This window comes from Callorhinchus milii, unplaced genomic scaffold (genome assembly GCF_018977255.1).
Source record: "Callorhinchus milii isolate IMCB2004 unplaced genomic scaffold, IMCB_Cmil_1.0 Scaffold3, whole genome shotgun sequence".
Taxonomy (NCBI): Eukaryota; Metazoa; Chordata; class Chondrichthyes; order Chimaeriformes; family Callorhinchidae; genus Callorhinchus; species Callorhinchus milii.
The window spans coordinates 43,235,895-43,262,519 of NW_024704744.1; the positions used below are offsets into that span (position 1 = coordinate 43,235,895).

At 43.0% G+C, this 26,625-nt stretch overlaps 1 protein-coding gene across 1 annotated transcript; it reads right to left on the bottom strand.

Annotated features, from left to right (window-relative positions):
• Positions 1-4,775: 4,775 nt before the first annotated feature.
• ube2j1 (ubiquitin-conjugating enzyme E2, J1) lies at positions 4,776-25,572 on the bottom strand. The gene is made up of 8 exons (XM_042333399.1): positions 25,363-25,572; positions 16,424-16,497; positions 15,536-15,667; positions 14,053-14,137; positions 13,032-13,137; positions 10,558-10,687; positions 9,746-9,901; positions 4,776-7,826 (listed from the first exon to the last, which is right to left on the bottom strand). Exons 1-8 carry the CDS (start codon positions 25,400-25,402, stop codon positions 7,554-7,556), a joined length of 996 nt encoding a protein of 331 aa, XP_042189333.1. The 5' UTR covers positions 25,403-25,572; the 3' UTR covers positions 4,776-7,553.
• Positions 25,573-26,625: the final 1,053 nt, after the last annotated feature.

A 26,625-nucleotide genomic window follows, 5' to 3' on the forward strand; every position in this document is an offset into this window, starting at 1 on the left:
TTGCTCACAGCAATGTCCCACAAACAGCCATGAAGTGACCAAGTTCACGTCGGCAGGACATCCCAACGTGCTGAACAGTCAGGGATTTGGAATTGAGCAGGGGGTTGGGATCAGGATGTAATGGGGTATCAGGGTTACCAAAGGCGTGGTCGAAGAGAAGGGTCTTGAGACGGGCCTTGAACAAGGCAAGGGAGGGAGCAAGGCGAAAGGACTTTGGGATGGAGTTCCAAAGGATGGGGGCAGAAAGGCTGAAGGCCTGACCACCGATGGTGGGGGTGGGGTGCCTGGCGGGGATGTGGATCAGGCCAGAGCCTGGTGAGCAGACAAATCGATATGTTAGCAGGTCACAGAGATAAGAAGGAGCAAGGCTGTAGAGGGCTTTTTGAAGGTGAGGACTAGGATTTAGAATTTTATTCTCTGGGGGAAAGGGAACCAGTGGAGCCAGGTGAGGGTGGGGCTGATAGAATCGCAGAGCCTGGTGCAGTAGAGGACACAAGCTGTAGAGTTCTGGATGATCTGCAGCTTGTGGAGGGAATTGGGAAGGCCAACCAGCAGGGAGTTGGCGTAGTCGAGCCTAGATGTAACAGCAAGAGAAACTCCCTTCTTTTCAAACAGTGCCATGGGATCTTTAACATCCACTTGAATAGGCAAACAAGACCTCAGCTTAACATCTTATCCAAAGAATAGCACCTCACAAAATGTAGAACATCTCCAGCAGAACACAACATTGGAGTGTCAGGCTTGACTATGTGACTTCATTTTTCCATTTGGGGCTTGAACCCACAACCTTCTGACTCAGTGGCAAGAGTGCCACTTACTGAACCAGATTGACTATAGAGAGAAGTGCAGAAAGTAATGAATATTCAAGAAACATGCTCTGCTACTAGTTTCCTCAAAGAATGAGGTTATCAGAGGAGATTTGCCCCTTCTGAAGTGGTAGATGTTCTTTATTAGATTTTTACAAATACTCTTCCATTATGCTCAATCCATTACTGTTTGTGGGACATTGCTGTGCGCAATTGGCTGCCGCGTTTTGCCCACAAATATACAGTCAATTCACTTTACATTATACCCTGTGAAGCACTTTGAGCCATCTGGGGCCTCACCATCATCGATAAAGCCATCTTGGACCACCACTTCATCTCCCTCAACACCTCGGTACCCCTTCCTCTTTCTCAACCCTCCACCATCACATACCGTCCATGGAAAAAAATTTCCTCCCTCTCCACTGCCCTGGAGTCACCTGAACTTCTGCACCTCTGGCTCTCCCTGACCGACCTCCCCTCCTCACTCTCTTTTCTCCACAACTCCCTCACCTCCCAGACTGCCTCATACTCACGTAAATCCTCCTGGTATACCAGCCATCTCCGTTCTCTTAAGGTACAAGTGCGAGCTGCCGAACGTGCCTGGACCAAATCCAAACTAACGGTCCATTGGCAGATTTGGCTTCACCACACCAAGACCTACCGCTGCGCTCTTGCCTCCGCCAAATCCTCCTTCTACTCCAAGGTTATCTTGGAGGCAAACAACAACCCCAGGCTTCTCTTTGCCACAACAAACCATCTCCTTCGTCCACCTTCCCATGCCTCACCCATTCTCTCCTCAAAATCCAACTGTGAGGCAATGCTGGACACGCTAGAATCATAAATCGAGGGGATACATTCAGCCACCTCTGCCCCGTCCACAGCCACCCCCACATCATCTCTCCCTCATGACCACCCCCACCCATCCCCCCTATACTCCTTCGACCTATCTCTCCCTCCTCCCTCACCACGACTGTCCGCAAACTCATATCCACCACCTGCTCCCTCAATCCCATCCCCACCTCTCTCCTCATCTCCCAGCTCCACCTTCTGGCCCCTCTCCTGTCCGATGTCATCAACCTCTCTTTGTCCACCGGTTCAGTTCCCACCCCCCTAAAAACAGCTGTTATCACCCTGATCTTGAAAAAAAAAACCTTCCCTGGACCCATCCCTTCTCTCCAGCTACTGCCCCATCTCTAACCTCCCATTCCTCTCCAAGGTCCTGGAATGAGTCGTCGCGTCCCAGCTCCGCTCCTTTCTTTCTCTCCATTCCCTCTTTGAACCCCTCCAATCCGGCTTCCGCGGTGCCCACAGCACGGAAACAGCACTGGTCAAAGTCACTAAGGACATTCTGAATATCTGTGATCAGAGCTCCCTCTGCCTCCGTGTCCTCCTCGACCTCTCTGCCACCTTCGACACTGTCGACCACACAATCCTCATACACCGTCTCTCCTCTTTACTCAATCTTCACGGATCTGCCCTTGTCTGGTTCGATTCCTATCTCTCTCACTGAACCCACTTTGTTGCCACTAACGGATGACACCCAACTCTGTCTTTCTGCCTCCACCCTTAACTCCAGGACCACTGCTGTCCTGACAGACTGTCTGTCAGACATCAAGTCCTGGATGAGGGCAAATTTCTTACAGTTGAATGTGAACAAGACTGAGGCCCTCTTGATTGGCTCGACCCAGCGCCTCAGCACCTCAGGCTCTGGCAATATCAATCTCCATGGTTGCACACTTCAACTCACCAGCCAGTCAGGAGCTTAGGTGTCTTGTTCGACCCTTAACTGTCTTTTATTCCCCACATCCAAGCCATGACCCGCTCTGCCTTCCCTCACCTCCGTAACATGGCCTAACTCCGCCACTACCTCACCCCTCAGGCCGCTGAAACTCTTGTTCATGTCTTCATCACCACCAGGCTCTGCAGCCCATGTCCTCTCCCGCACCAAACTCCGTGACTCCATTTCCACCATTCTTGCCCAACTCCATTGGCTCCCTATCCTTCGGAGGATCCAATTCAAGATCTTGGTCCTTACCTACATAGCCCTCCATGGCCTCACCCCACCCTACCTCTGCGACCTCCTAACCCCCTATCAACCTGCCCATTCCCTCCGCTCAGCCAGTTCCATGTCCCCCAACCCACCATTGGCGGGAGAGCCTTCAGCCACTCTGCCCGCAACCTCTGGAATTCCATCCCCCAATCACTCCGCCTTGCCCCCTCCTTAGCCTCCTTCAAGTCCTGCCTCAAGACCCTCCTCTTCGGCCACCCCCTTCTCCTCCCCTTCCTTCCCCCCCCACCCAGCTCAGGTCTGAAGTCCAGTGCCTTGGGACGTCCTCCCGACGTGAAAGGCGCTATACAAATGTAATCTTGTTGTTGTAGAAGACATGAAAAGCGCTATAGCAAATGGAAGGATTATTATTCTTGTTATATACTTCTGATTGATTCCATTAGTTTTCCAATTATCAAGGTTGGGCTAATAGATCTGCAAATTGTATCTGATCTATCTCTCTCTCCATCTATCAGATAAGGCGTGACTACCTATTTGAATATCGGAACAGTTGTATTACATACTCTTCAATGTTATGTGGAAGGAAAAAAATTGATATTCAAGCTTTGTGTATAACAAAAAAAACTTTCAGTTTCTAAAGTAATAAGCCTCAAATCAAAATGGTACTTTGTTTTTGTGATACTAGTGCATAGAGGAATAGAAACAGAACATTTTATAATAATCTTTGCATTTTATAGCAAATCGTTGAAACATCCCATAGCTCTTCACAGGATAAGTGTACACTTCTTGTACACAATAGTTGTAGTACAAGCACACTAGTTGTAGGCAAATACAGCAGCCAATGTCCTATTGGGAGTCCGTAGCTCAGCGGTTAAGAGCACTCGCCTCGCAAGTGAGTGACCTGGGTTTGATTCCCGACAGGGTGAAATGCAGGTTTCCTTACTCCACACGCCTGTTTAGCAAGCAGTAAGTAGGAACCCGATTGTTAAGTCGATTGGGGGATCACTTTTCCAGGGATAATAATTCCTTCAAAAAAACAATAAACTGGTCACTTCAGCCATGAGAGGTTTGTGGGACACTGCTGTGTGCAATTAGCTGCGTTTCCCCCACAAAATATATAATTCACTTTGCAGTATATTCTGTGAAGCGCTTTGAGAAGCCACAAAGACATGATCAAGCGCTATATCAAATGCAAGGATTATTATTATTATGTGAGCATTTTCTGTAAGAAAGCTTACTATGTGTAAGATTTTCTAAACGTCAAAAAGTTGTCGCAATCAACAACAAAATTACATTTATAGAGCGCCTTTCATGTCGGGAGGACGTGCCAAAGCGCTGAACAGTCAGATGTCGGGGTCCGAGCATGGGGAAGGGGGGGTGTAGGGGTGAGGGAGGGTAGAGGGGTGGGAGGGCGACCAAAGACACGGTCGAAGAAAAGGGTCTTGAGACCGGCCTTGAAGGAGGCAAGGGAGGAAGCGAGGCAAAGGGATCGTGGGATGGAGTTCCAGAGTGTGGGGGCAGAGAGGCTGAAAGCCCGACCACCGACGGTAGGGCGGGAGACATGGAGCAAGCCGGAGCCCAATGAACGGAGGGAGCGGGCAGGTTGGTAGGGAGTCAGCAGGTCAGAGAGGTAGGAGGGGGCAAGGCCATGGATGGCCTTAAAGGTGAGGCCGAGGATCTTGAACTCGATCCTCTGGGGGATGGGGAGCCAGTGGAGTCGGGCAAGGGTGGGAGTGATAGGGTCGCGGAGCCTGGTGCGTGAGAGTACACGAGCTGCAGAGTTTTGGATGACCTGCAGCTTGTGAAGGGAAGAGTTGGGAAGGCCGATGAGGAGGAAGTTCCCGTAATCGAGCCTTGATCAACCCGTAATCAAGTAATCAGAACGATTTGGAACATATCAAGAACTATTGCTTGCACTATAGTCATCTCATTTATTACGAGCATTAAAACATTTCAGGCCATTAAATATTTAACATTTTATATTTTATTGTAATAAACTTAGAGCTTCAACATTTATTTGTAGATTGAACATTGAAGATACAAACGTTGGAAAGCAGAAACAATTTCTTCTGAAATAAAGGGTTCTCAATATTCCAATCTACCCAATGTGAATGCGATTCACTTTTTCCCCACCAGGAAAGTAAAGTTTTGTTGATTGCAATGCTTAAAAATTATATTTCCCACATAAATCAGTATCCTTCACTAAAGCTGAAGCTTCCACTACAAGAATATTGTAGATACATTTAGCAAGTACATTTTTCAGGTGCTTTGAGTATCAATCAATATCCCATGTAATTTAGGGCATTTTATAAATATTCATAACCATGCACCAACCCTTCACAATATAGCTCACTTTCAGCTATGGTGCCATCACTTCAAACCTACCCAGGACTAGGGAGAAATCTCAACCATAAAATATGCAACAATTTACCACATACAATATGAAAAAATAAATGCTATTTATTTGTACAAATGACAGGACATTGAAAAATTATAACTAGACCTAATTAGCCCTAAATATTTCACCCATTTATCTCCCTGGATGGAGTGAGTATATATAGGATATTTAAAACTCCCCTCACTTCGGCAGTCTTTCCAATTGTTGGGTACTTCTAGCAGAAAGGAAGACTTGTAAATCCATGCTCTTTACATTTTCATCTTAAAATTACACAGAACACACATGTAGCAATACATCTGAGATTATTTGATGACATGTAATTTTTCTTTCTAATATACCAGGCAGATAAATCCTAGTCTTCAAAATCCAAGGCAAACATTAATCTGACTGTCAATAAATAGCACATGCGTCTTACAAAGGAAAATGATATCATACAGTGGGTTATTGACCAAAAACTCATGGTTTGAACAATTAAGCATCACAGAATGAGATTATAAAATGTGTCCCCTTACCCCTAAAGTGATATGGCATTGCTTAGATTCTTACACATAAAGTATTTAAGGTCCCTGAAAAATTGGCTCTGTAGGAAACAAAAAGTGGTGAATATCCACAAATAAGAGTGGAATGAATATAGTTTCATTTAATATTTGAAACTTATTTGTAAAATTCTAGTATCCATCTTGCTTGATGGTAAAATGCAATCAATTATATAATGAACTCATGCCCTATATTTAATAGGGGGGGCATGGAAGGGGGGGGGGGGGAGGCATGGAGGGGGGAAATAAAGAGAAGCCAGTCATTTACTTGCAAAATTTAAACAAATCAAATCTGCATAGCAATCTGCATAACAAAAAGATCCCATCATACAACTTTGAATCAAAAATTCAATTTTGTAATCATGTATACACCCACAATGGTGGCCAGCCCCCCAATGCCTAAGTCAATATGCATCAGACCTCAGGTAGGTACACAAAATATCAACTTCAGCAAGCTCGTATTTCTGCTTCTTTTCACTAACAGAGATTGTTCTACAAGTAAGTAACCTCTTAATAATCTCCGCAAGACAAATGCTACTTGCTCTTTTACCAAAAGATGAAAAAAAATCACTCAAAGAACAGTTATGCATGTATTGTCTACTCACTTTTAGAGGACCTGATGATTTCCCTTTCCACCCATTTCATATCACTTAACACTGGGATATCCAACTGATCAATTGTTGCTGAGTGGCACTCACACGCATGATTAAAAAGAGGAAGGAGCGATAGAACTACGTAATTATTTAATCCAATTGAAAACAAAGCCTGATGGAAGAAATATCTGATGCATCTCAGAATAAAAATACAAACGTTATAAATTGCGGTAAATATCACTTGTTTTTATTGAGCATGCACGAGACGCCACTTAGCGCTGATTGACCAGTTGGAACCCTCCCCAATCTAACATCGTAACAATTCAGCTCCTCTATGTATGAAAGCTTTCAATTTGGTATGTAAATTCAACAAGACCTGGTCATGGAGAAAGTAGGAGTACCTACTGGCAGAGGAGGACTAAAGTTAATGATTTTCTACAAAAACTATATTTGGCAATATTATCTCTACAGGCAACTTTTCTTTGTGTGCATACTTTATGTTAATTGGCTGACTAGATCTATATTGGTCTTCAATTTAATTTGAAGTATTGCCATGAAATCCCCATATGCAGCATAAATCTAATGTTACAAGAGGTGATAATTTATAGGTGAGGGGAATAGGAGGGGTGGGAGCTCGGGAGGAGTATAACAAAATGACCAATTTCCGTACCATATGATTCTAAACAGCTATGCATTTTGCCTGACAATGGAGAGACACGCACTCTGCATTCAAAAATGCAAGTTATTTAACTGCATACCCAAGTAATGTCCAATCACATAATCTATTACAACACTCACTGCCAGGTCAAAGCGGTGAAAGTTGCATCTGATGAATTTTACAGTGGTCCACAGAAACTTTTCAGCAAACTGAAATTCAGCACCCTCAGCACGACTGACCTTTTGCACAGCACAGCCTTGACAGGAATTATAGATGAGTGGAACAAGAGAGGCGGGGGCTCTTGTGGAGTATAATTAAATAGCTTGTTTCCATTCAGTATTGGCATGGAATTTGATCAGAACTGATCTCCAACAGGCTCCATTGTGAGTTTTAAGATCTGTGAAGCGCTCTGTTTATTATCCCCAAGGCTAGTTAATTATGCACACTTTCTACCTTCCATTTTGAGCAAGCCTCTGGAAATCTAAAACACCCCTCTAGTACATGATACTCGGATATATTAAACCCAGTCTATGGCTATGTAAAGCAACCAATTGTTATAATTCATAGTCAAATCTGTATTCATTAGCCATGTAGATCCGCCGGAAAATGAGCGCAGCCAGTGCTAATGTGAGCACAACAATTAGGACGGTCGACGCTATGTGATTAGCAGTTGCTGGCCGATGGACTTGAGGGTACGGTGGCGAAATTGGACGCCTTGCTTGTTGCAGCTGCTGCTGAGCACGTCGTTGCCTTGGGCTGAGAGAAGTACTGTTGGGTCTGCTCTGGGACGATTCCGGAGTAGTAGTACGAGTGCTATCAGCAATGGTCTGCAATGAAACAAAATACATTAAAAAAAACTCAGAATTTGAGTCATGTTTTTATAGATTAAAAATATCAACAGAATGCAAGTTCTTTGCCCTCAACCCGCAAGCTTATTTATACAGATAAATGGTTATCATTGGCAAACTTTCGTCACATCCCAAAAATACAAGGTAAGTAATCTGATCGTCAATCTTAGCTCTCACTCTGCTAGTTAGTCACCATATTTAACATTGCACATGGTTCAATATGCCTCAGCAGAGTTAGTGCAGAATTATCCACTACTCTTCAATTGATAATTTTAGTCAGTTTTACACAGAGAGTTCTCGTGTGACAACGGTACATAACAGAGGTTCCTTGGATGAGATGCAATTTGAGATGCACTGAACTGCACCAACTACTTGTATTTACATAATGCCCTACACGAGGGTCAGTGCCTCGGAGCGCTTAATAGTGGCAGAGCCTGACACAGAGCCAGGGGGAGGGAGGAGATGACTATAAGCACGATCGAAGAGGAAGGTCTTCTGTCATGATCTAAAATAGGGGAAGGAGAAGGTAAGGTGGAGGGATTGAGGGAGAGTTCCAAAGCATAATGGCTGAAAACACTGCCTCTGAGGGTGGAGTGAATGGCACGAGGGACGAGCAGGAGGCAGCAGGTAGTGAAGTGGGGAGAAAATAAGTCGGAAAAGTAGGGAGGTACCAGGGCATGAAGGGATTTGTAGATGAATGAGACTATCTTAAAATCAATTTACATCCTAAAGCACCATTGTTGCATTTAGCTATTTACACTTTGGTTTTTCCTAGTCAACTCATACAACTGGGATAAAGACAGATAAGTATTTCTCATAACATCATTAAAGCTTAACTCTAACGTCTGGATGTCTTACCACAATCTACTAAAACTATTAGCTAAAACATTTGTTTCCGAGGGGGAAAGCCCTCATTATTCAATCTTATTGCTGCAAAATAATTACTTTGTTATCTCACCAATTATAATAGGAACCTGGTAAAGTTACACAATTCGGGGACATTTCCTGATTTAAACTGTAAATTCAACCAAGCTTTTCTACTTTTTTCTCTGAACACAAACAGCAGATGGACAAACGTACCACTGGATTTTTTTCTACAAAAACAATCCCCCGTCTCCGTCACTGCAACACCACAGCTTATCCTGGATTTAACTACAATTTATCTGCGAATTCAAGCTAAATCGCCCTACTCCCCTCCCAAAAGCTATCATTTGGCTGTGCTCCAAGATAGGCTTTCATTATGGATCAGTATTATGTAACTAGAAACAAGCAAATGTGGTTTCAATATCAAGAAGAGTGACAGAATTTTACTGCGACTTGTAGGCAAATGTTGCAGCCAATTTGCACACAGCAATGTCCCACAAACAGACATCAAGTGAATGATTAATTTCATCTGGGGGATTGTTAAGCCAGGACACCAGGAGAAATTCCCTTTCCTCAAATTGTGTCATGGAAATTTAACTTGAACCAGCAGATCAATCATAAAAAAATCCAAATCAACCGATTTCAGAATCATTTGTTAAATGTACACAATCTATGCATCAGTTTAAAATCTCATCTGAAGGAAGATTGCACTTCCTACAATGCCGCACTTCCCCAGCATTGTGTTAAGAGTGAGAGTCGTGATGGGGTTGGTATACACTGTGGCACCTCATTTTGTTGATTCTAAAGTTGTCACATTAGCCATGAATATCAATGATGATTTAATTAGAGACACTTTTAAAAGGGAGGTCATTAGTAGTCGATTTGTAATGATTCCCACACAATTTGTGGGAATTCTCTTTCCTAAAGTAGCTCAGTATATAGCTGATCTGAATTTGTATGTACAAGAGAGTCTTTCTAAGCTTTACTGCAGTTATATCACAAGAAATAAAGAAAAAAAATCAGCTTATACACACCTCAGTTGCCCCTTCAACTTCTGGAGTAGTTTGAGTGGTTGGAGCATGTTGTGACACTGAAGTATCTTGATTTATGTTTGGTTCAGGTATTGGTGCTGGACCAGATTCAGCAGCAGCAGCAATAGGAACAGGGGCAGCAGCAGAATTTGTCTCTGCCTATTGAAAGAAATTACAAACTGGAATCAGGATTCATAAATATTTTCCGACCAGCACATTATTATGGTTGAGAAGAAAATTAAACATAAAACACAGTCACTGTGAAACAACAGGTCCCAATTTCTAAATAAACTGCACTGTTTTAGTCATTTAATTAAAAGTGCTTCCTTTGTAGTTGTTAAGCGTTGTGTGAAGCTACAATTAGTCTGTAGAACTGCACTTGGGCCTGGATTTTATTCATTAGCCAAGTTCATCATTCAGTCTGCAGCTAGAGCTCTCCCAGTTGCTGGAGGAAGAGAATTCCTTTGTTTGCTACAAAATTCTGTATAATGAAACAGGCACTAAAACATAACCACAAGGACAATAGCAACGTTCAAGTTTTGAAAATGCTAAAACATCAATTTGCCACACTGTCTCTTTCATTAAAATATTCAATAATATGCCTGGACTAAATGTTTTAATTTGGGGAGTTGTCTAGATCTATCATATAGCACACAGATATTAATCTGCTAGGTTGAATCCCCTTACCATTCTCTAATGGAAACAATCGAATAATATAGTTAAAGTAGTATGGATAAACTCAGTTTGGGATGCATTCTGGAATATACATAATACATTCACTTACGTATTTAACAAAATCTAAACAAACCAAATACCTTAAAATTGATCCGTTTAGCTAATTCTTTGGCCTCCTTGTCAGCCTGGCTTGGAATGCTGGCTGTTGTACTTGGAAGCAAGGCTAGCTTCACATTAGAGCCACAGGTTTCACAGTTAAAGTCTTGTGACCTAATTTGTAAAAATAAAAAAGTTGTCGTAAAGATTTCAGTATTCAGTGTTAAGGATTCCAATCAAGGATGCAAGGAAGACATTTCAGGAATACCTTAGGAATAGTGTCAGCTCCAGGAAATATCAAGCAGCCTGCGATATCATCATAATACTTGGTTTAGCACCTTTCACTTCAGGAGTAAGTCTCAAAGTGCTTCACAGGATATACTGTAAAGTGCAGTGGCTGTATTTGTAGGTGAACCTGGCAGCCAATTTGCACATAGCAGTGTCCCACAAACAGCCATGAAACAAATCACCAATTTTATTTGTGATTGTTGGCCAAAATACCAAGAGAAACTTCCTCCTCTGTGAACAGCACCACAGTATCTTTAACATCCACCAGACATGCAAATGGGGCCTCAGTGTAATGTCTCATCTGAAGGATAGATACTGTGATAGCAAAAACGTATTACAGTAATAAAACTACATAGATTATTCAGCTAATCCTTCACTAATAAAACACAATCAAGTTTTTAAATACATTTGACTTTCTATAATCCTAGCATTTGATATTGTGCTTTTCACGTCAGCTGGATTTTTCAAAGCTCTTCACAAGATATATTGTAAAGGGTAGTTACTACGGACATTTGGTTCAGATCGTACCTCTCACACCGCCTGCACTTCACCTCCTCAAACGGCTTCTCCTCTAGCCCCAGACCGTCTTGTGCAACGTTCCTCAGGGCTCTGTCCTTGGTCCCCTCCTCTTCAATATCTATATGCTCCCTCTTGGGGACATCATCCGCAGACATGGGGTCAACTTCCACATGTATGCGGATAACACCCAACTCTACCTCCACCCTTGACTCCAAGACCACTGCTGTGCTGACAGAATATCAAGTCCTGGATGAGAGCTAACTTTCTACAGAGCTAACTTTCTTCAGTAAGACCGAGGCTCTCCTGATTGGCTCCGGTCAGCGCCTCCACACCTCAGGCACTGACAGCATCACCACCCGTGGTTGCACACTCCACCTTACTAAGCCAGTCTGGAACCTTGGCGGATTGTTTGACCTTCAACTATCCTTTCTACCCCACATCTGCGCCATGACCCGCTCTGCCTTCCCCCACCTCCGCAACGTCGCCCGGCTCCGCCACTGCCTCCCACCAAAACCCTCATACACGCCTTCATTACATCAACGCTCGACTATGCAAATTCACTGCTTGTCGGCCTCCCCAACTCCTCCCTCCACAGGATGCAGATCATCCAGAACTCTGTAGCCCGTGTCCTCTCCCACACTTTCCCACTGCTTTCGATCTCTCTGCTTCCCCCTGCCCTCCCCCACCCCGATCCTCAGCTCAGGTCTGTAACTCTGTCTGTCCAGCGCCTTGGGACATCCTCCCAACGTGAAAGGCGCTATACAAATGTAATTTTATTGTTGTATTATTTTTGCTTGTTCAGTTTTCTTTTTTTCCTCTATTGTTGTAGCATTTCTAAGTAACATGCCATACTAACAAATTGAGCAATATCCATATTTACAGCAAGCATTTTATATTTTAAAAAATCCATTAGAAAAACATGGCTGCTCTCCAGAGTAGAATTAGTATTTTATCCATGAGTAGATGGTATGTATAATCCATGCTGGAACATACCATATTTGTCTCAGAGGATAGCAACTAGATTTTCTCTCTTTGGGTGTGTAATTTGATAAGATTTTGAAAGTTGAGGCTCGTTGGAAATGGGATGCTAGGGATTTCTGCATCATCTTGTTATAATGGGCCCACACAACCAAAAGATGGCCTTCTGTCCGGCTTCATGGTTGTTACTGATGTCACCACTGGTGCAGAAGGACGGTCTAGAAACACTTGCAAGAGCAGTTGCAGCTGATTTGCCAGCTTCCTGCTCGCTGCACAGAAAGCTGCACTTACAGCAGCTGTGAACCCACAGGACACACACTTTAAATATTAATAGTCACTATGTTTTTCAAAGCAGGTTTTCTCTTCCCACCTTTAGAGAAACATGGGAAAATACAGGTCCAGAAAAAAAGCAATTGTAAGCAATCTAGCTGGCAAGACAGAATAGTTAAAACATTCCAGCTGCTTAAAAGCATCAAGATATATAGAACAAAACAGTTTAAAGATGTTATCCTGGGGTTGGTTTATATCGATTCCACTGATCACAGACATGCCTTCAGCAACATTGCTGTATTATAAATAAGGTTGTGCTGGAATCAGCTGCCAATAGTTATCACGGTCAATAAAAGCAAAAAAATGTATAGGAGTGTTAATCGTGTAGTTGCTAGAAAATAAATTCAATCAGTATAACATGAGACCAATTCTTAGTTATATGAACACAGACAAAACTTCTTACTTTTTGGCTAGTGCTTTTCTCTCTTCAGGAGTGTAATCCAAGGAACCAATGGCTCCTTCACCTTTAGTTGGCATGAAACCGATTATAGCTAATAATGCAGTTCGTACTAGGAGAAAAAAAGTACATAATTCCAATTTAACAGTCTTTAAAATATGCTTTATTTTCTTCACACTTCTCTCTCTTTGTCTCCGTGTCTTATACTATAACATACCTCAACTAAAGAAAGTGATTTGCCAATATACTCGCTAACCAGGCACATGGTATACAAGAACAACTGGACTTTCGCTTTCCCTCAATTCCTAAGGAGTGGGAAGGGAGAAAGCATTTACCAGCTGATCAGAAGCTCCCCACAATGGCATGGCTAAAATTATGGAAAGTTAACAGCAAATAATGTTTTGAGGTAAACTCCTCACATGAATAGAACTACATTAAATTCCCAGATTATTTATTATCTTTTATTATTTATTCTACCACTGTAGCAAAATGGAGGAACTGTGATCCACTGCTTTTCTATTTCTGCACCAGTCAAAAAGATACATTTCTGATGAATAATGTTTCAGCTACTATTAATAATACAACAGAATACTAATACTGGTATTTTGACATACTGTAGTGCCTTTTGATTTACTGTGAAGTGCAGAGACTGTATTTGTGGGTGAAACCCAGCAGCCAATTTGCACACAGCAAAGTCCCACAAATAATTCCACAACTGAAATGAATGACCAATTCTATTTGGAAGATTGTTGGCCAGAACACCAAGAGAAACTCCCTTCTCTTTTCGAATAGTGCCATGGGATCTTTAACATCCACCTGAACAGGCTGACAGGACCTTGGATTAATGTCTCATCCGAAGGACAGACCCCCAGCACTGCTTTGGCATGTCAGCTTAGTATATGCAAATTCAAATCCTGACATGGGGCTTGAACCCACAACCTTCTGACTCAAAGGCAAGAGTGCTACCCCGAGGTCAGGCTGACACTGCAGAATGATGAATAGATTCAAGATTGAGTGGATGACTCACTGCTCCAGGATGGTTGCCAGGTTTCAGGATGATGCCCTGAGATGCTCAAACAGATCTTTTTTCCTACCTCAAATCTTCCATTTTGCTGAAACAGAAAAAACAAACTTCAAACCACTGCAATATTTAATTTTTTTTGCAGATTACCGAGTTCAGAAAATTACACAGAACATTACAGCACTCAAATAAGTCATTCAGCCCTGATTTTTATACCCCACATGAGCCTCCACCCCTCCTAAACTCCTCTATTCCCTCCTCCCCCACCACCCCTCTCTCTCTGCATTGTTTCCTCTTAAATACGTTGATGTTTTTTGCTTCAACCACAATCTTGAGTTCCACATTTTCATCACAAACTACATAAAGAGATACCTATAAACTCCCTTTTAGATCGGCTACTAGCTTTATTACATTTTGTTTTGGACTCGCCAACAAATGGAAACAAACTTAACATTTCCTCATCAAATCCTTTCATAATTTTAAATGCCTCTAAGGAGGCCTCCCTTTGCTCAGAGAGCACTAGTAGTTTTATTTCCCACCCTTCGATCAGCGGCAGGCGATTTCAGCCATTCTGGTCCAGCGCACTTGAATTATATCACCGAGTTCTTCCAAATCACTCCTTCCAACCGCTCATATTTAAGATGATCACTCGTTTCAGCTTCCAGCCCAACTTGAATGTTCAGGCAGCTCTGTGAATGCGCTTTCCTTTATACAGGGCCTTTTCATGTCTTCCAAACATGAAAGGTTCTGTATAAATTGAATTGTATTGTACATTTCATTTCCCAGCATTAACTCAGAGTAAAATCAAGATAAATACAATTAGCTTTTCCAACAACTTTGCACATTAAGCTTTTTCCTCACAACCACTGGACAAAATAAATCATATTCCCCAGAACTCAGCCGAAACACAAGCTTTACTACTTAACATTCAACCATTGGTGAAGAGAGTAGGAACTATTAGTGTGGGGACTATTATATAAAGACCAATAAGGAAAATGCTTCTCAGAGACTAAGAGGAAAGCAGTTTACAATATTTAACTTGGTGGTACCAGCTGTATTAGACAGAGCACCTCCAGTACAGGTCAAGGAAATATAATGACAACAATTTGCTGGATTTACCAACGAATGGGCAAAGACTATTAACATCCCTTTATCTCTACTCCACTACAAATAAAAACAAAGTACAGCTTCATCTCTAGCTGAATTACAAACTTATATCTGAATGAACCATCTCTCCTGTAAGTATTCTTTCAGGAAATTATTCCAATGGACTTTATTTGGATACTATTAAAGTGTACCTCAAACCAATGCTATCCATGCCAATCTCACCCTATCCAAAGTACATTTCCCATTTTAACCCATGAGAACGTACAAAATAAATAAGGCAAATATAGATTATCTAACTATTCTATTTCTCTGTATGGATATGGCCTGCATCTTGTAGGCTGTTGCAAATTTATAATTTCAGTTTAAGAGAATAATCTCTTACCGTGAGGAGAATGATGCTGGGTGGCTTCATGGGATACTCTGGAGGAAGCACAATTCGGCCATGGTACACTCCACCATCAAAATCAGAGTCTGGTGGACCCCGAACTGTGAAATGCCATTCAAAGAGATTATCCTGAAAAAAAATTAAGTTTTTTTTGGATCGGCTGGATATCTGACAAACGTAGACACACCAAGTTTAGGAGTTTCCAAACTAAAGTAGCTTTTCATATATGTAGAGGTTAAAATGCTCATGCATGAAGGGAAGCCTGACTGTTTTGTTCTCTTCTAACAGCCTTTAAAATTTATAAATGAGGAAGTTATAATACAATCAAATGTATTTATATAGTGCCCTTCACAATGACAGGACTTCCCAAAGTGCTTTGTTACAGTGCACCCAGACACAGACAGAGCTTGGCAATAGTCTATCCAATAAATGCCTCTGAACAAAACACTACATTTTTACACTATACAATCTCCAAACAAAATACTACTGAAATGTGCAGTAAGGTTATGTCTTCAGATTCAGCAATAATGAGACAAAAGACAAACCACCTTAGCATTTTTGAAATAATTATAATTTAACCACAAGATAAAGTGCAAACTGTACAATATACTAATCCTTTCCGCACACTATTTTTAATTAATGAAGCAATGCAATACAGCTTTCTCAGATTAAATATAAATTAAATTAAATATAGCCTCAAATATAACTTAATTGTTATAACTGCAAGGTCCCATTTCAGAAATCCCAAACTGTGTTATAATGAGATCCACCTGTATTCTATCAGTTAGCAAAGGTGTGAGTCACATTGGACTTGTTTTCCCCCATCCCCCAACCAAACGTGTCAAACGTTCTTATTTATTATTGATATTAACTTTTGCTTCTTACCTCCAAAGGCTGTGCATGGTATTGTTCTGTCGGATCCTTTAGTTCTTGTGCTTCTTTCATTAAACGTTTGACAGCTGTTTTGAAAAAAAGTTTTTTTTTTTAAATTTAAAAAAGTTTGAAATTATGATGTTGGGTAGACGAATAATAGTAATCCCTGTATTTGTTATAGCCCCTATAACGTCAACATATTTCAAAGGATATGTTTTTCTGTAGTGAGTGACTGTATAAGGCATCCAATTTGTGCACAATATTCCACAACCAGCCAAGAAGTGAATGACTAACTTTAATCTTGTTGCGTAGTGACATAGGATCTTTAAAGTTTCTCTAAACAGTTAGACAGGAACTCAGTTTAACATCTCAACCAAAGGACAGCACCTCTGAAAACCCAGCTCTCCTCAACCTGCTTGGAGAGTCAGCCTGGAATACAAACTCAAAGTCCCAATGTGGGGCATGAGCCCATAACTTGTTGACTCTACATGCATTTCTCTTACCTCAACTCTAAATTCGGATTTTTAGACAATTTCTGAATTTATGTATCAGAATTCAAAACAAACTGATTTTAAAAGCAGGAAACACTCCAAAAGGAACAAAATATTTAAGACCAAGAAAGGAAATAAAGTATAAAACAGATTAAGAGGCACTAACAGTTTACAGGTTATCTGAATACTATGGTTAACTGAGATAACCTGAGAACACCAGTATTCAGGTCTGGCTGGATATTATGAATTGGAAAATAACTGCAATTTCATAATGGTTCTGCAATACTCTCTGGAATTAAATGCTTTCACTATTATATCAAATCTGAACAGAAAGTATCCTGGATTGTATTAAGCTGTATTTACTCAACAGGTATTGTTTTCCATTATGCAATATTCTCTTGAATAAAATAGCATCTTCATTGTGCCAATATTCAAAATCTGAACAAAAATACTGTATCCTGGATCATATTACTCTTCATTTACACAACCAGTATCGTTTTTAGTCCTTCAAGAGATTTTTCCACCAAATGAAAATACATGTAAAAAAATCATTTAATCTGCCTTATAATAATAATAATCCTTGCATTTGATATAGCGCTTTTCACGTCGGGAGGACATCCCAAAGCGCTTCACAGAATATACTGTAAAGTGAATTGACTGTATATTTGTAGGCGAACGCGGCAGCCAATTGCGCACAGCAATGTCCCACAAACAGTCGTAGATTGAAAATGACCAATTTTTTATTATTGTTTTTAGTTTTGGAGGGATTATTAATAGGGGTTACATTACAGGAGGAAATGAGAAGATTGCTAATGCCACAATCAACATAAAATGCACCAAAAACAGAATCAAACTACAATTAAAATCTGTTTGAAACCTTAAAGTTTTCTAACACAGCAACTTAAGTTCAGGTTCAGAGAATATTAGAAAAAAACAAGCCTTGGTCTACTGGGCCTTGACCCATAATTAAACTATAGTGCTGACTTGTACCTAAGTTACCTCCAGTTCTCCCAGTGTACACTACAAGAAAGAAGATATCTTTATATTTAAAAATCACTTCAAGATGGATACAGCATTGGGTGCTTAACATGATATAAGAAACATTCCCCTCTCTTCAGAGATTAGTGGCTACCCAGATAAAAAAACATTCTGAGTCGAGTCAAATGCATACTCCAGTCGTTTGTTAAAGCAATAATGAAATATTTCCTCTATTACCATATTTATTTCAAAGGTATCGGACATCAAAATATTCCTAACAATTCCATATCGCAACAGGAAAATACATGTAAATATATTCTACATAATCTGTCATGGTTCCATAACTTCACTCAGTTATGAAGGATCTAATTTTGGCTGAGATGATGCCATTCATTTAATATTTTACAGTAACTGCATTTTTCTGTGCTTGAACCAGAATACAGCAGATGTTTGCCTGCAAAAGTGATGTTTACTTAATTGCTTTTTGCACTCCTTGCCTCTTATGAAAATGGTTTACCAGATCATACTCACTGCGAAAAGTACATCGACCAATGACTCCATTAAGAGAACACTGTACATGCCTTAAAAAGCAATCTTAATTTCTCTACAATTTAGATCTAGTTAATCTCTGATATGGAAATTACATAAGAAGAGCATTACCAGACACACTTAATTACTTTTATTTCAGACCAAACGGACATGATTCCGAGCAATTTTCAGAAAAGGGAACATCTGTGCATTTGTTAAAACATTTCAGTGCTGAACTCCTGTAACCTTTGTTAACCACTTTTATATAATTTTATTCTGTGATTAAGCAAAGACAAAATAATAATAAATAATATTTCCATGAAAACATGGGTCCTTCTTCAGTGAGGTCAATCTATTGGCAGGGTTATATTGGGAAGTGTTGGGAGACCTAAAATATAATAACTTACATTTATGCACCAATAAAATAAAGCAGTTATTTAGACTAGTGGAAATATTATTTAATATGATCTTGGCTTCCTTAATCACAGAATAAAATTATATGAAAGTGGTTAACAGAGGTTGCATGAGCCCAGCAATGAAATGTTTTACAATTGTACAGATGTTCCCTTTTCTGAAAATTAGTCAGGATTGCACCCTTAATTTAGAATAACTTCATGGTGTGTTTTACAAAGCCAAGATCAGACCAGAGCGCGGGGGGGGGGGGGGGGGGGGGCACAGGGAGAAATGACCATAGATGCAGTAATGAGTTTAGTTTTTGGTAGGATTTAGAACCAATGGAGGTTAGGAGATGGAGGGAATTCTAGAGACTAGGGAGTGTAAACTGACTATTTAAACTGGTTCTGCTGGCATATAAATGCACCAATTACTGTGCAAAAACACCCCAGATGCACCATATAATAAATTAGTTTAGGTGTAAATAACCCACCAATCTTCCCTACCTGTAGGGAACCTTCACTGGCAAATGCAAACAAATTCACTGGGTGGAGGGATCATGTTCTTTAACTTAAGTTCTATATAGGATATAATTTACTTTAATTTGTAGAGGACATTTGAATATAATCATTTTTTTTGAAAAAAAAGGTTAAAGCTCCATAGAATTAACTGCAAATAAAGTTGCTGGATTGAAAGTTTATCAACAGGAAACAGTGATGAGGTCTGAGAGGAGTAGTGGTGGGGGGAGCGTGGGAGATGGAAGAAAAAGTAGTGACATGCAGAGTTGCAAGGAATTATAGAGCTTGGTCTTATTGAAGAATGAATGCTCAATGTCCATGCCAAAGAGTGACTTCAGCTCAGTGTCACTCTGTACAGCAGGAGGTTAGACACGCGATTAGTCTGTTAGGTAATATCTAACTCTTTTGAAAGGGGAGCATGGTACACAACCACATCAAATCCAGTACGCTGGACAATCAGTACAGGGTAATCATTAAGCCCCTCAGGCAAAAAGCCAGATAGCATAAATACAGGTTTAAAGATTGCAATGGACATGGATTCTGCTTGCAAGGTTGATAGCCCAGAGGCCATTACAAGGAGTTATGGTTCAGGGGAGGGTGGGGTAGAAATCACATCTACATGGAGTGTGGTTATATGTTACCCGTTTTAAATAAGATACCCTGGTCAGTAACAACCAATAGATTTTCAAAAAGTCAGAAAAATAGTCTTATCTGATCCGCCAGCATTCTTCATTGGTTCATCGTGTCCATTCTCATGTCTACTCCAGCCCCTACCCATTAGGAAACCATTAGGAAATTGTGCAAGAGTACGAGACTGCCCAATGATTTAGTAGGTAAATGGTCTGGTGCCAGATAGACCAGGAAAGTCCCAGGTTTGGTTTCTAGTCTCAGATTTATTTATTGTGGATATTTCAATAGGACAACAATGGGAAATTACAATTGACCTCAAGGTCTCCGAATCAGGGAGAAATACAAAACAAAATTGTAAATAGTTTATTTTTAAGCTGGAGGAAAGGGGGGAGAAAAGCAATTGGCAGGATATCAACCACAGTTCAAATTACACCCCTGTGGAGTTTGAAAGAACTGGAAAGAAAATAACATTTAATGCAATTTATAAATATCTTTTCAATTACTGTGAAGTGTCTTAGCATTGACATAATACAAGGTCCTATAAACATGCAGGTTTTTTTTTCTTGGTACATAATCGGAGTCATTGGATTCCTACTAGACTCAAGATTTGCATTTCTGAAGTGGGTAGTGTCACAAGAGTGCTTTATCAATCACAAGGAAGAAAGAAACAAGTACTGTAATTGATACACATAGCAATTTGCATACTGATATGGAACAATGCCCCCAAGTGGTGAACCCAACACTTGTTTAAAAAATGCAAACCGTCCTCAAAAAGTCTTCAAAATTTGATCGTACTTATGCTGTGTACCTACTGGAAATCTTCTACTTGAGGATCAAATGCAGTAGCAATACATTCACTTTACAATCTACAACAAATATTGTTGAAAACAAGCCATGAGTAACTTTCATGTCTGTTTCGATGTTTTATAAATTCAAGGATTATTATTATAAACATTCTCCCTAAACAATGAAACTTAGAGCTGATATTTCCCTCAATATATTTTTTCTCTCTTCCCACTTTACAATTAAAAACACAACGGTTAAGTGGAAAGTTTACATTTTACAAAGTAGCGAAGGAGAATTCCAGACCATTAGGAGTCTTCATGTATAATCTCGCAAACTTAATTAAATAGAACTGAAACCAGCCTCATCACAAATTAATCCCCACAGGTCATCCAAAATTGTGGAATAAGGCATTTTTAAAACAAAAAAACAGAAATGAATCTGTTGAAAAGTAAGACTGCAACAAAGTCATGATTTTTGGTCCAAATGTTGCAACCACAGTGTGTTAAAGTTGTGGTTCTGGCTCAAGTTCTAGTATTTAGGTGACTCCCATGGGACCATCCATCTGTCTCACATTGAAGCAGCCACCTGTCTCACGATAGTCATTAAAACTTGCAGCAACTATAAAAAGTTGGGATGTGTATTAAAAGTCGAGGTCCGCAATACAATCTCCATTTTCTTACAGCCTTATTAATAAAACATTTTTCTTATATAATTTCAATCCTGGCTGGTTCTCACTGTGTGAATATTAAATGACATGATACCTACCTTAATACCACAGCCTTTTCATAAACATGGAATTTTCTCAAATAAACAAGACCACTATACATGGAAAGTGCTCTGTGTCTGGAATGGATTGCGCACTCTCTCTATGGAGGGATACCCCATGCTTCCCAATTCTGGATACTATTCGGCCCAGATTGATAAGAGCCGGGTGTCAACCAAAATGGTTTACTAAACAAGCTATCCCATCAGCAAGCTGAGCAGCACTAGAGCTCCCTTATTCACTCGTAGCACTCAAAGGAATCAACTTAGCTTGAACATTTAGAAGAACTTAAAAAAAAATACAATCTGCTCAGACTAGTCAGCTGTCAGCATTAGGAAGACTTCCACTAGGATTTTCTTAGCCACTGCAACAAAGTCATGATTTATTTGAGTGAATAAGGGAGCGTACACTTAATTTAGCTTTCGCAGTTCCCTCAGAGCGTTCAATGAGGAAGCAAATTTATTTTTCTAGTAACAAAATGCCATTAAAAAAAACCTATGGGCTGCTATGAACAAATGTTTTAACTGTCGAGTAACTTTATCTTTTTAAAAAAGACTCAATTCACTTTAAAAAATGAAAAGGGGATGGACCTATCTATTTACCTATCTATCTGAGTGCAATTAGCTGCAACGTTTCACCCACAAAATATACAATCAATCCACTTTACAGTATATTGTGTGAAGCGTCTCAAAGACGTGATAAGGTGCTATATCAAATGCAAGGACCATTATTATCTAAGCTACCTTTTCAAACCTTTAAAGAAATATTAAGTCAGATTCTTTGTTTGCTCGTCAAAAAAGACATGCAGCTTAAGTGCTACAATTACTGAAATACTCAAGCTGCATGTCTGTTTTGCCCAGGAAATGTCCAGGCTGAATTATTGAGCAATTACCATGTAATCACAGTAAAATTAAAAATTTATGAGCCGTCTTGCTATAATACACCAATATAACTCAACATATAACCTCTACTCCTGCAGATACTTTCCACCATAATAGTGACAGAATTAGGCTGCAGTTACTCTACCAGTAACAATTTAATGCCAATAGTAAAGCAATTTGGAGCCAGCACTTTGAAGTTCCAAAACACTCCAGCCCAAGGCAAAGTCTGAGTAAAGTAAGTCTGTACTTGCAAATCTAAACGTGACTAACTAATGTCAAATCCTAGTTACTATATAACAGAATTAAGAACAGAGAATATAGCCAGTTTTCCAACAATAATAACCTGGACCACCGAGAAATTTTTACACTGTTAAGTTACCTTTTCTTCAGTTATTTCATGGAATCAGACCAGCGTTGTCCTAGAGCTGCTTAAATAGATTTAATTTTCAAAACAAAAAATTCTGGAGGTAGTATCACAAGTCTGTTGGGGGGTGGGGGGGTGTTGCATTTGATGGACGTGCTGTGCTTTGGATGAAACATTAAACCTAGATCCTGTTTGCTTATTCAGGTGTACTCTTTGAACATGTATGTTAAAGTCTCCATAGCACTATTGGAAAAGAGGAGTTTCTCACAGTATCCTGCAAATAAAATTGGAATTCTGCTGTGCACAACTTTACTACTGCATTCACCTACAAAACAGTCACTCCACTTTACAGTATATCCCGTGAGCTTTAAGACGTCCCCCTAACTTGAAAGGCCCTATATAAATGTAAAGATTATTATTATAATTCCAGTTTCAATTTGAAATGAAAACTCTACAAATTATTAATGTTTTACACTAACTTTCAATTATTTCACCAATAATTGAAAGCAGAGCTCTGCTGAAAGGTCAAAACACTAGTTTGCTTTTTGAGATAACTGATCTGACCTAATATGGATTTCTAACATTGGTACGTTAGTGTTATAATAATAATCCTTGCATTTGATATAGCGCTTTTCACGTCTTCTAGACGTCTCAGAGCGCTTCACAGAATATACTGTAAAGTGAAGTGACCGTATATTTGTGGGCGAAACGTAGCAGCCAATTGCGCACAGCAGCGTCCCACAAGCAGTCGTGGATTGAGTGACCAATTTATTTATTTTTTTTCTTGAGGGGTTACCATCAGGCGTGTGGAGTAAGGAAACTTGCCCGAGGTTTCGCGCTGGCGGGAATCGGACACAGGTCTCTCGCTTGCTCTAACCACTGAGCTACAGGACTCCTCAACTCCACTGTTAAAAGACTGCCTTCTGCCACCTCTGAAACACTGCCTCCTTCCGCGCTCATGTCACCTCCGACGCTGGCGATTAAAGCTTCCGCGGGAGGATAGTAGGGCGGGTGTCCTGGAGGGGGGGGGAGGGGGAGGGATGAGATCAGATGAGCCAAAATGGCCTTCTTCACCCGAGCCCATCTTGTGAGCACATGCTGACAGGGGAAGCTGCTCGGCTCCGTCACGACCCCACGGTGGCTGACGCTCGCCGCCCAGGGTCAGGGATGAAGATGGGCCGTGTTTGTGAGAGGGACAGCGAATGATACTCCGCGGACCCCCGGACCCCAACCACAGGCCAACAACAACAACTGACTCTCACGTCACGTCAGGAGGACCGCCCCAGTGCACTGGACAGTCAGGGGTCAGCACCCGAGCTGGGGGCTGGGGGTCAGCAGTGAGGGGGGAGGGGGACACACAGCCTGAGCCAGGCCTTCACCCCCACCCCCACAGCCTGAGCCTGGCCTTCACCCCCACAGCCTGAGCCAGGCCTTCACCCCCACAGCCTGAGCCAGGCCTTCACCCCCACCCCCACAGCCAGGCCTTCACCCCCACCCCCACAGCCTGAGCCTGGCCTTCACCCCCACAGCCAGGCCTTCACCCCCACCCCCACCCCCTGGCCTGGCCTTCACCCCCACCCCCACCCCACAGCCTGGCCTGGCCTTCACCCCCACCCCACAGCCTGGCCTGGCCTTCACCCCCACCCCCACAGCCTGGCCTGGCCTTCACCCCACCCCCACAGCCTGGCCTGGCCTTCACCCCCCCCCCCCCTGGCCTGGCCTTCACCCCCACCCCCACAGCCTGGCCTGGCCTTCACCCCCACCCCACAGCCTGGCCTGGCCTTCACCCCCACCCCCACCCCCAGGCCTGGCCTTCACCCCACCCCCACCCCCACAGCCTGGCCTGGCCTTAATAATAATAATAATAATCCTTGCATTTGATATAGCGCTTTTCACGTCAGGAGGACGTCCCAAAGCGCTTCACAGAACACACTGTAAAGTGAATTGACTGTATATTTGTGGGCGAACGCGGCAGCCAATTGCGCACAGCAATGTCCCACAAACAGTCGTAGATTGAAAATGACCAATTTATTATTGTTTGGGGTTTTTTGGAGGGATTATTATTAGGCTCTGTGTGGAGTAAGGAAACTTGCCCAAGGTTTCGCCCTCTGCCTGGGATTGAACTCAGGTCTCTCGCTTGCAAAGCGAGTGCTCTAACCACTGAGCTACAGGCCTTCACCCCCACCCCCTGGCCTGGCGCTGGGCTCCGGCCCGGCCCGGCCATCCTGGGCCCGCAGGAACAAGCAGCCCGGCCCTGGGGCCGCTGATCACCGGCTCCTACACTCGCTCACCGCCGATCACAGTGATTGTGACCCCGAGAGCGGACCCCGCGGCCCTGCACAACCCCCCCGGCACACCCCCCCCGGCCCGGCCCGGCCCGGCACACCCCCCCGGCCCCCCCGGCCCGGCCCGGCCCGGCACAACCCCCCCGGCCCGGCCCGGCACACCCCCCCGGCCCCCCGGCCCGACCCGCCCGGCCCGGCACAACCCCCCCGGCCCGGCCCCCCCGGCCCTGCACACCCCCCCCCGGCCCGACCCGGCACAACCCCCCCCGGCCCCCCCGGCCCGGCCCGGCACAAGCCCCCCCCGGCCCGGCCCCCGCGGCCCCGCAGCACTCACCAGGGTTCCTCAGGTTGTACTGGACCTCCATCCCCGCCATCCTCACAGCGGCCTCTCCCCGGTCTCTCCCTCTCTCTCTCTCCTGTTGAAGCTGCTCTAATAAGTGTGTCAGAGGCGGATGTTTGGGCAGTTGTGACGTGGCAGTGGTACTGTGAACCGTGTAATGTACGTCTGTCAAAGTCCACACCCCTCCCCTCCCCCTTCCCTCCTCCTCCTCTCCTCCCCCTCTCCCCTTCCCTCCTCCCCCTCTCCCCCCCCTCCCCTCCCCCCCCCCTTCCCTCCTCCTCCTCTCCCCTCCCCCCCCTTCCCTCCTCCTCCTCTCCCCTCCCCCCCTTCCCTCCTCCCCCCTCCTCCTCTCCTCCCCCTCCCCCTTCCCTCCTCCTCCTCTCCCTCCCCCCTTCCCTCCTCCCCCCCTCCTCTCCTCCCCCGTCCCCCTTCCCTCCTCCTCCTCCTCCAATAACAAGGAGGAAGCTGCTTCCTTGCACTCTGAGATCCTCTCTTGCGTAGACCTGTCAAGGTCCCCCACCACACTGAAGGCAGATGTCGGCCAGATAGCTGATGAGGAAGCCCTGAGGCTTGGGGTGACAGCTGCTGGACGCCGTTACCTGGAGTCCCGAGTTGGTGACCGCACGCTTGTATGCCCAACGCCTAGAATCCACCTTGGTTGGCCTGGAGAGAGGCCAGCAAGCTGCTGCTTAGACTCCGCACCTCCCAGCGAGAGTGGACATGTGCCCGAGCTGTGGATGGAAAGACGGTGGCAATGCTCTCATGTTGCCCACCGAGAAACTCTCAGGGAGTTCCTTGTACCTGCCATCCACCTGTTGAGAGCTCAAACCCACTCTTGTCAGATGTCGCATGACCAGCCAGTGACTATCCTCCTGGATAGCTGAACTGGCTCCGAGGGGACATGCCTGGCAACGGAATGTCAGAAGCAAGCCGGCCCTCTGTGACGCTCTCAGTAATCCGGGGTTTCTGAGCCAGGCAGAACCACAGTATTCCAGGGCACTGTTGATGACAGCCTGGCTCATTGGCAGGACCTGGAAGGGAAGATCAGTCATTGGGGACAGGGAGTCATCCCACTCAGCTCCTGTTAACCCTACAAGCCAAAACCCTAACAGGTAGAGTGGTCCTAGCTAGACAGGCAGCGGGAAAGGCTTGCCAGACAGCAATATCAGTGGCAAGCTAACCGGTTTTAGTTGGTTAATCTCCAGCAGTACCCCAACACACACTCTGATGGCCCCAAGCCTTGGCTCTTGCCAACCT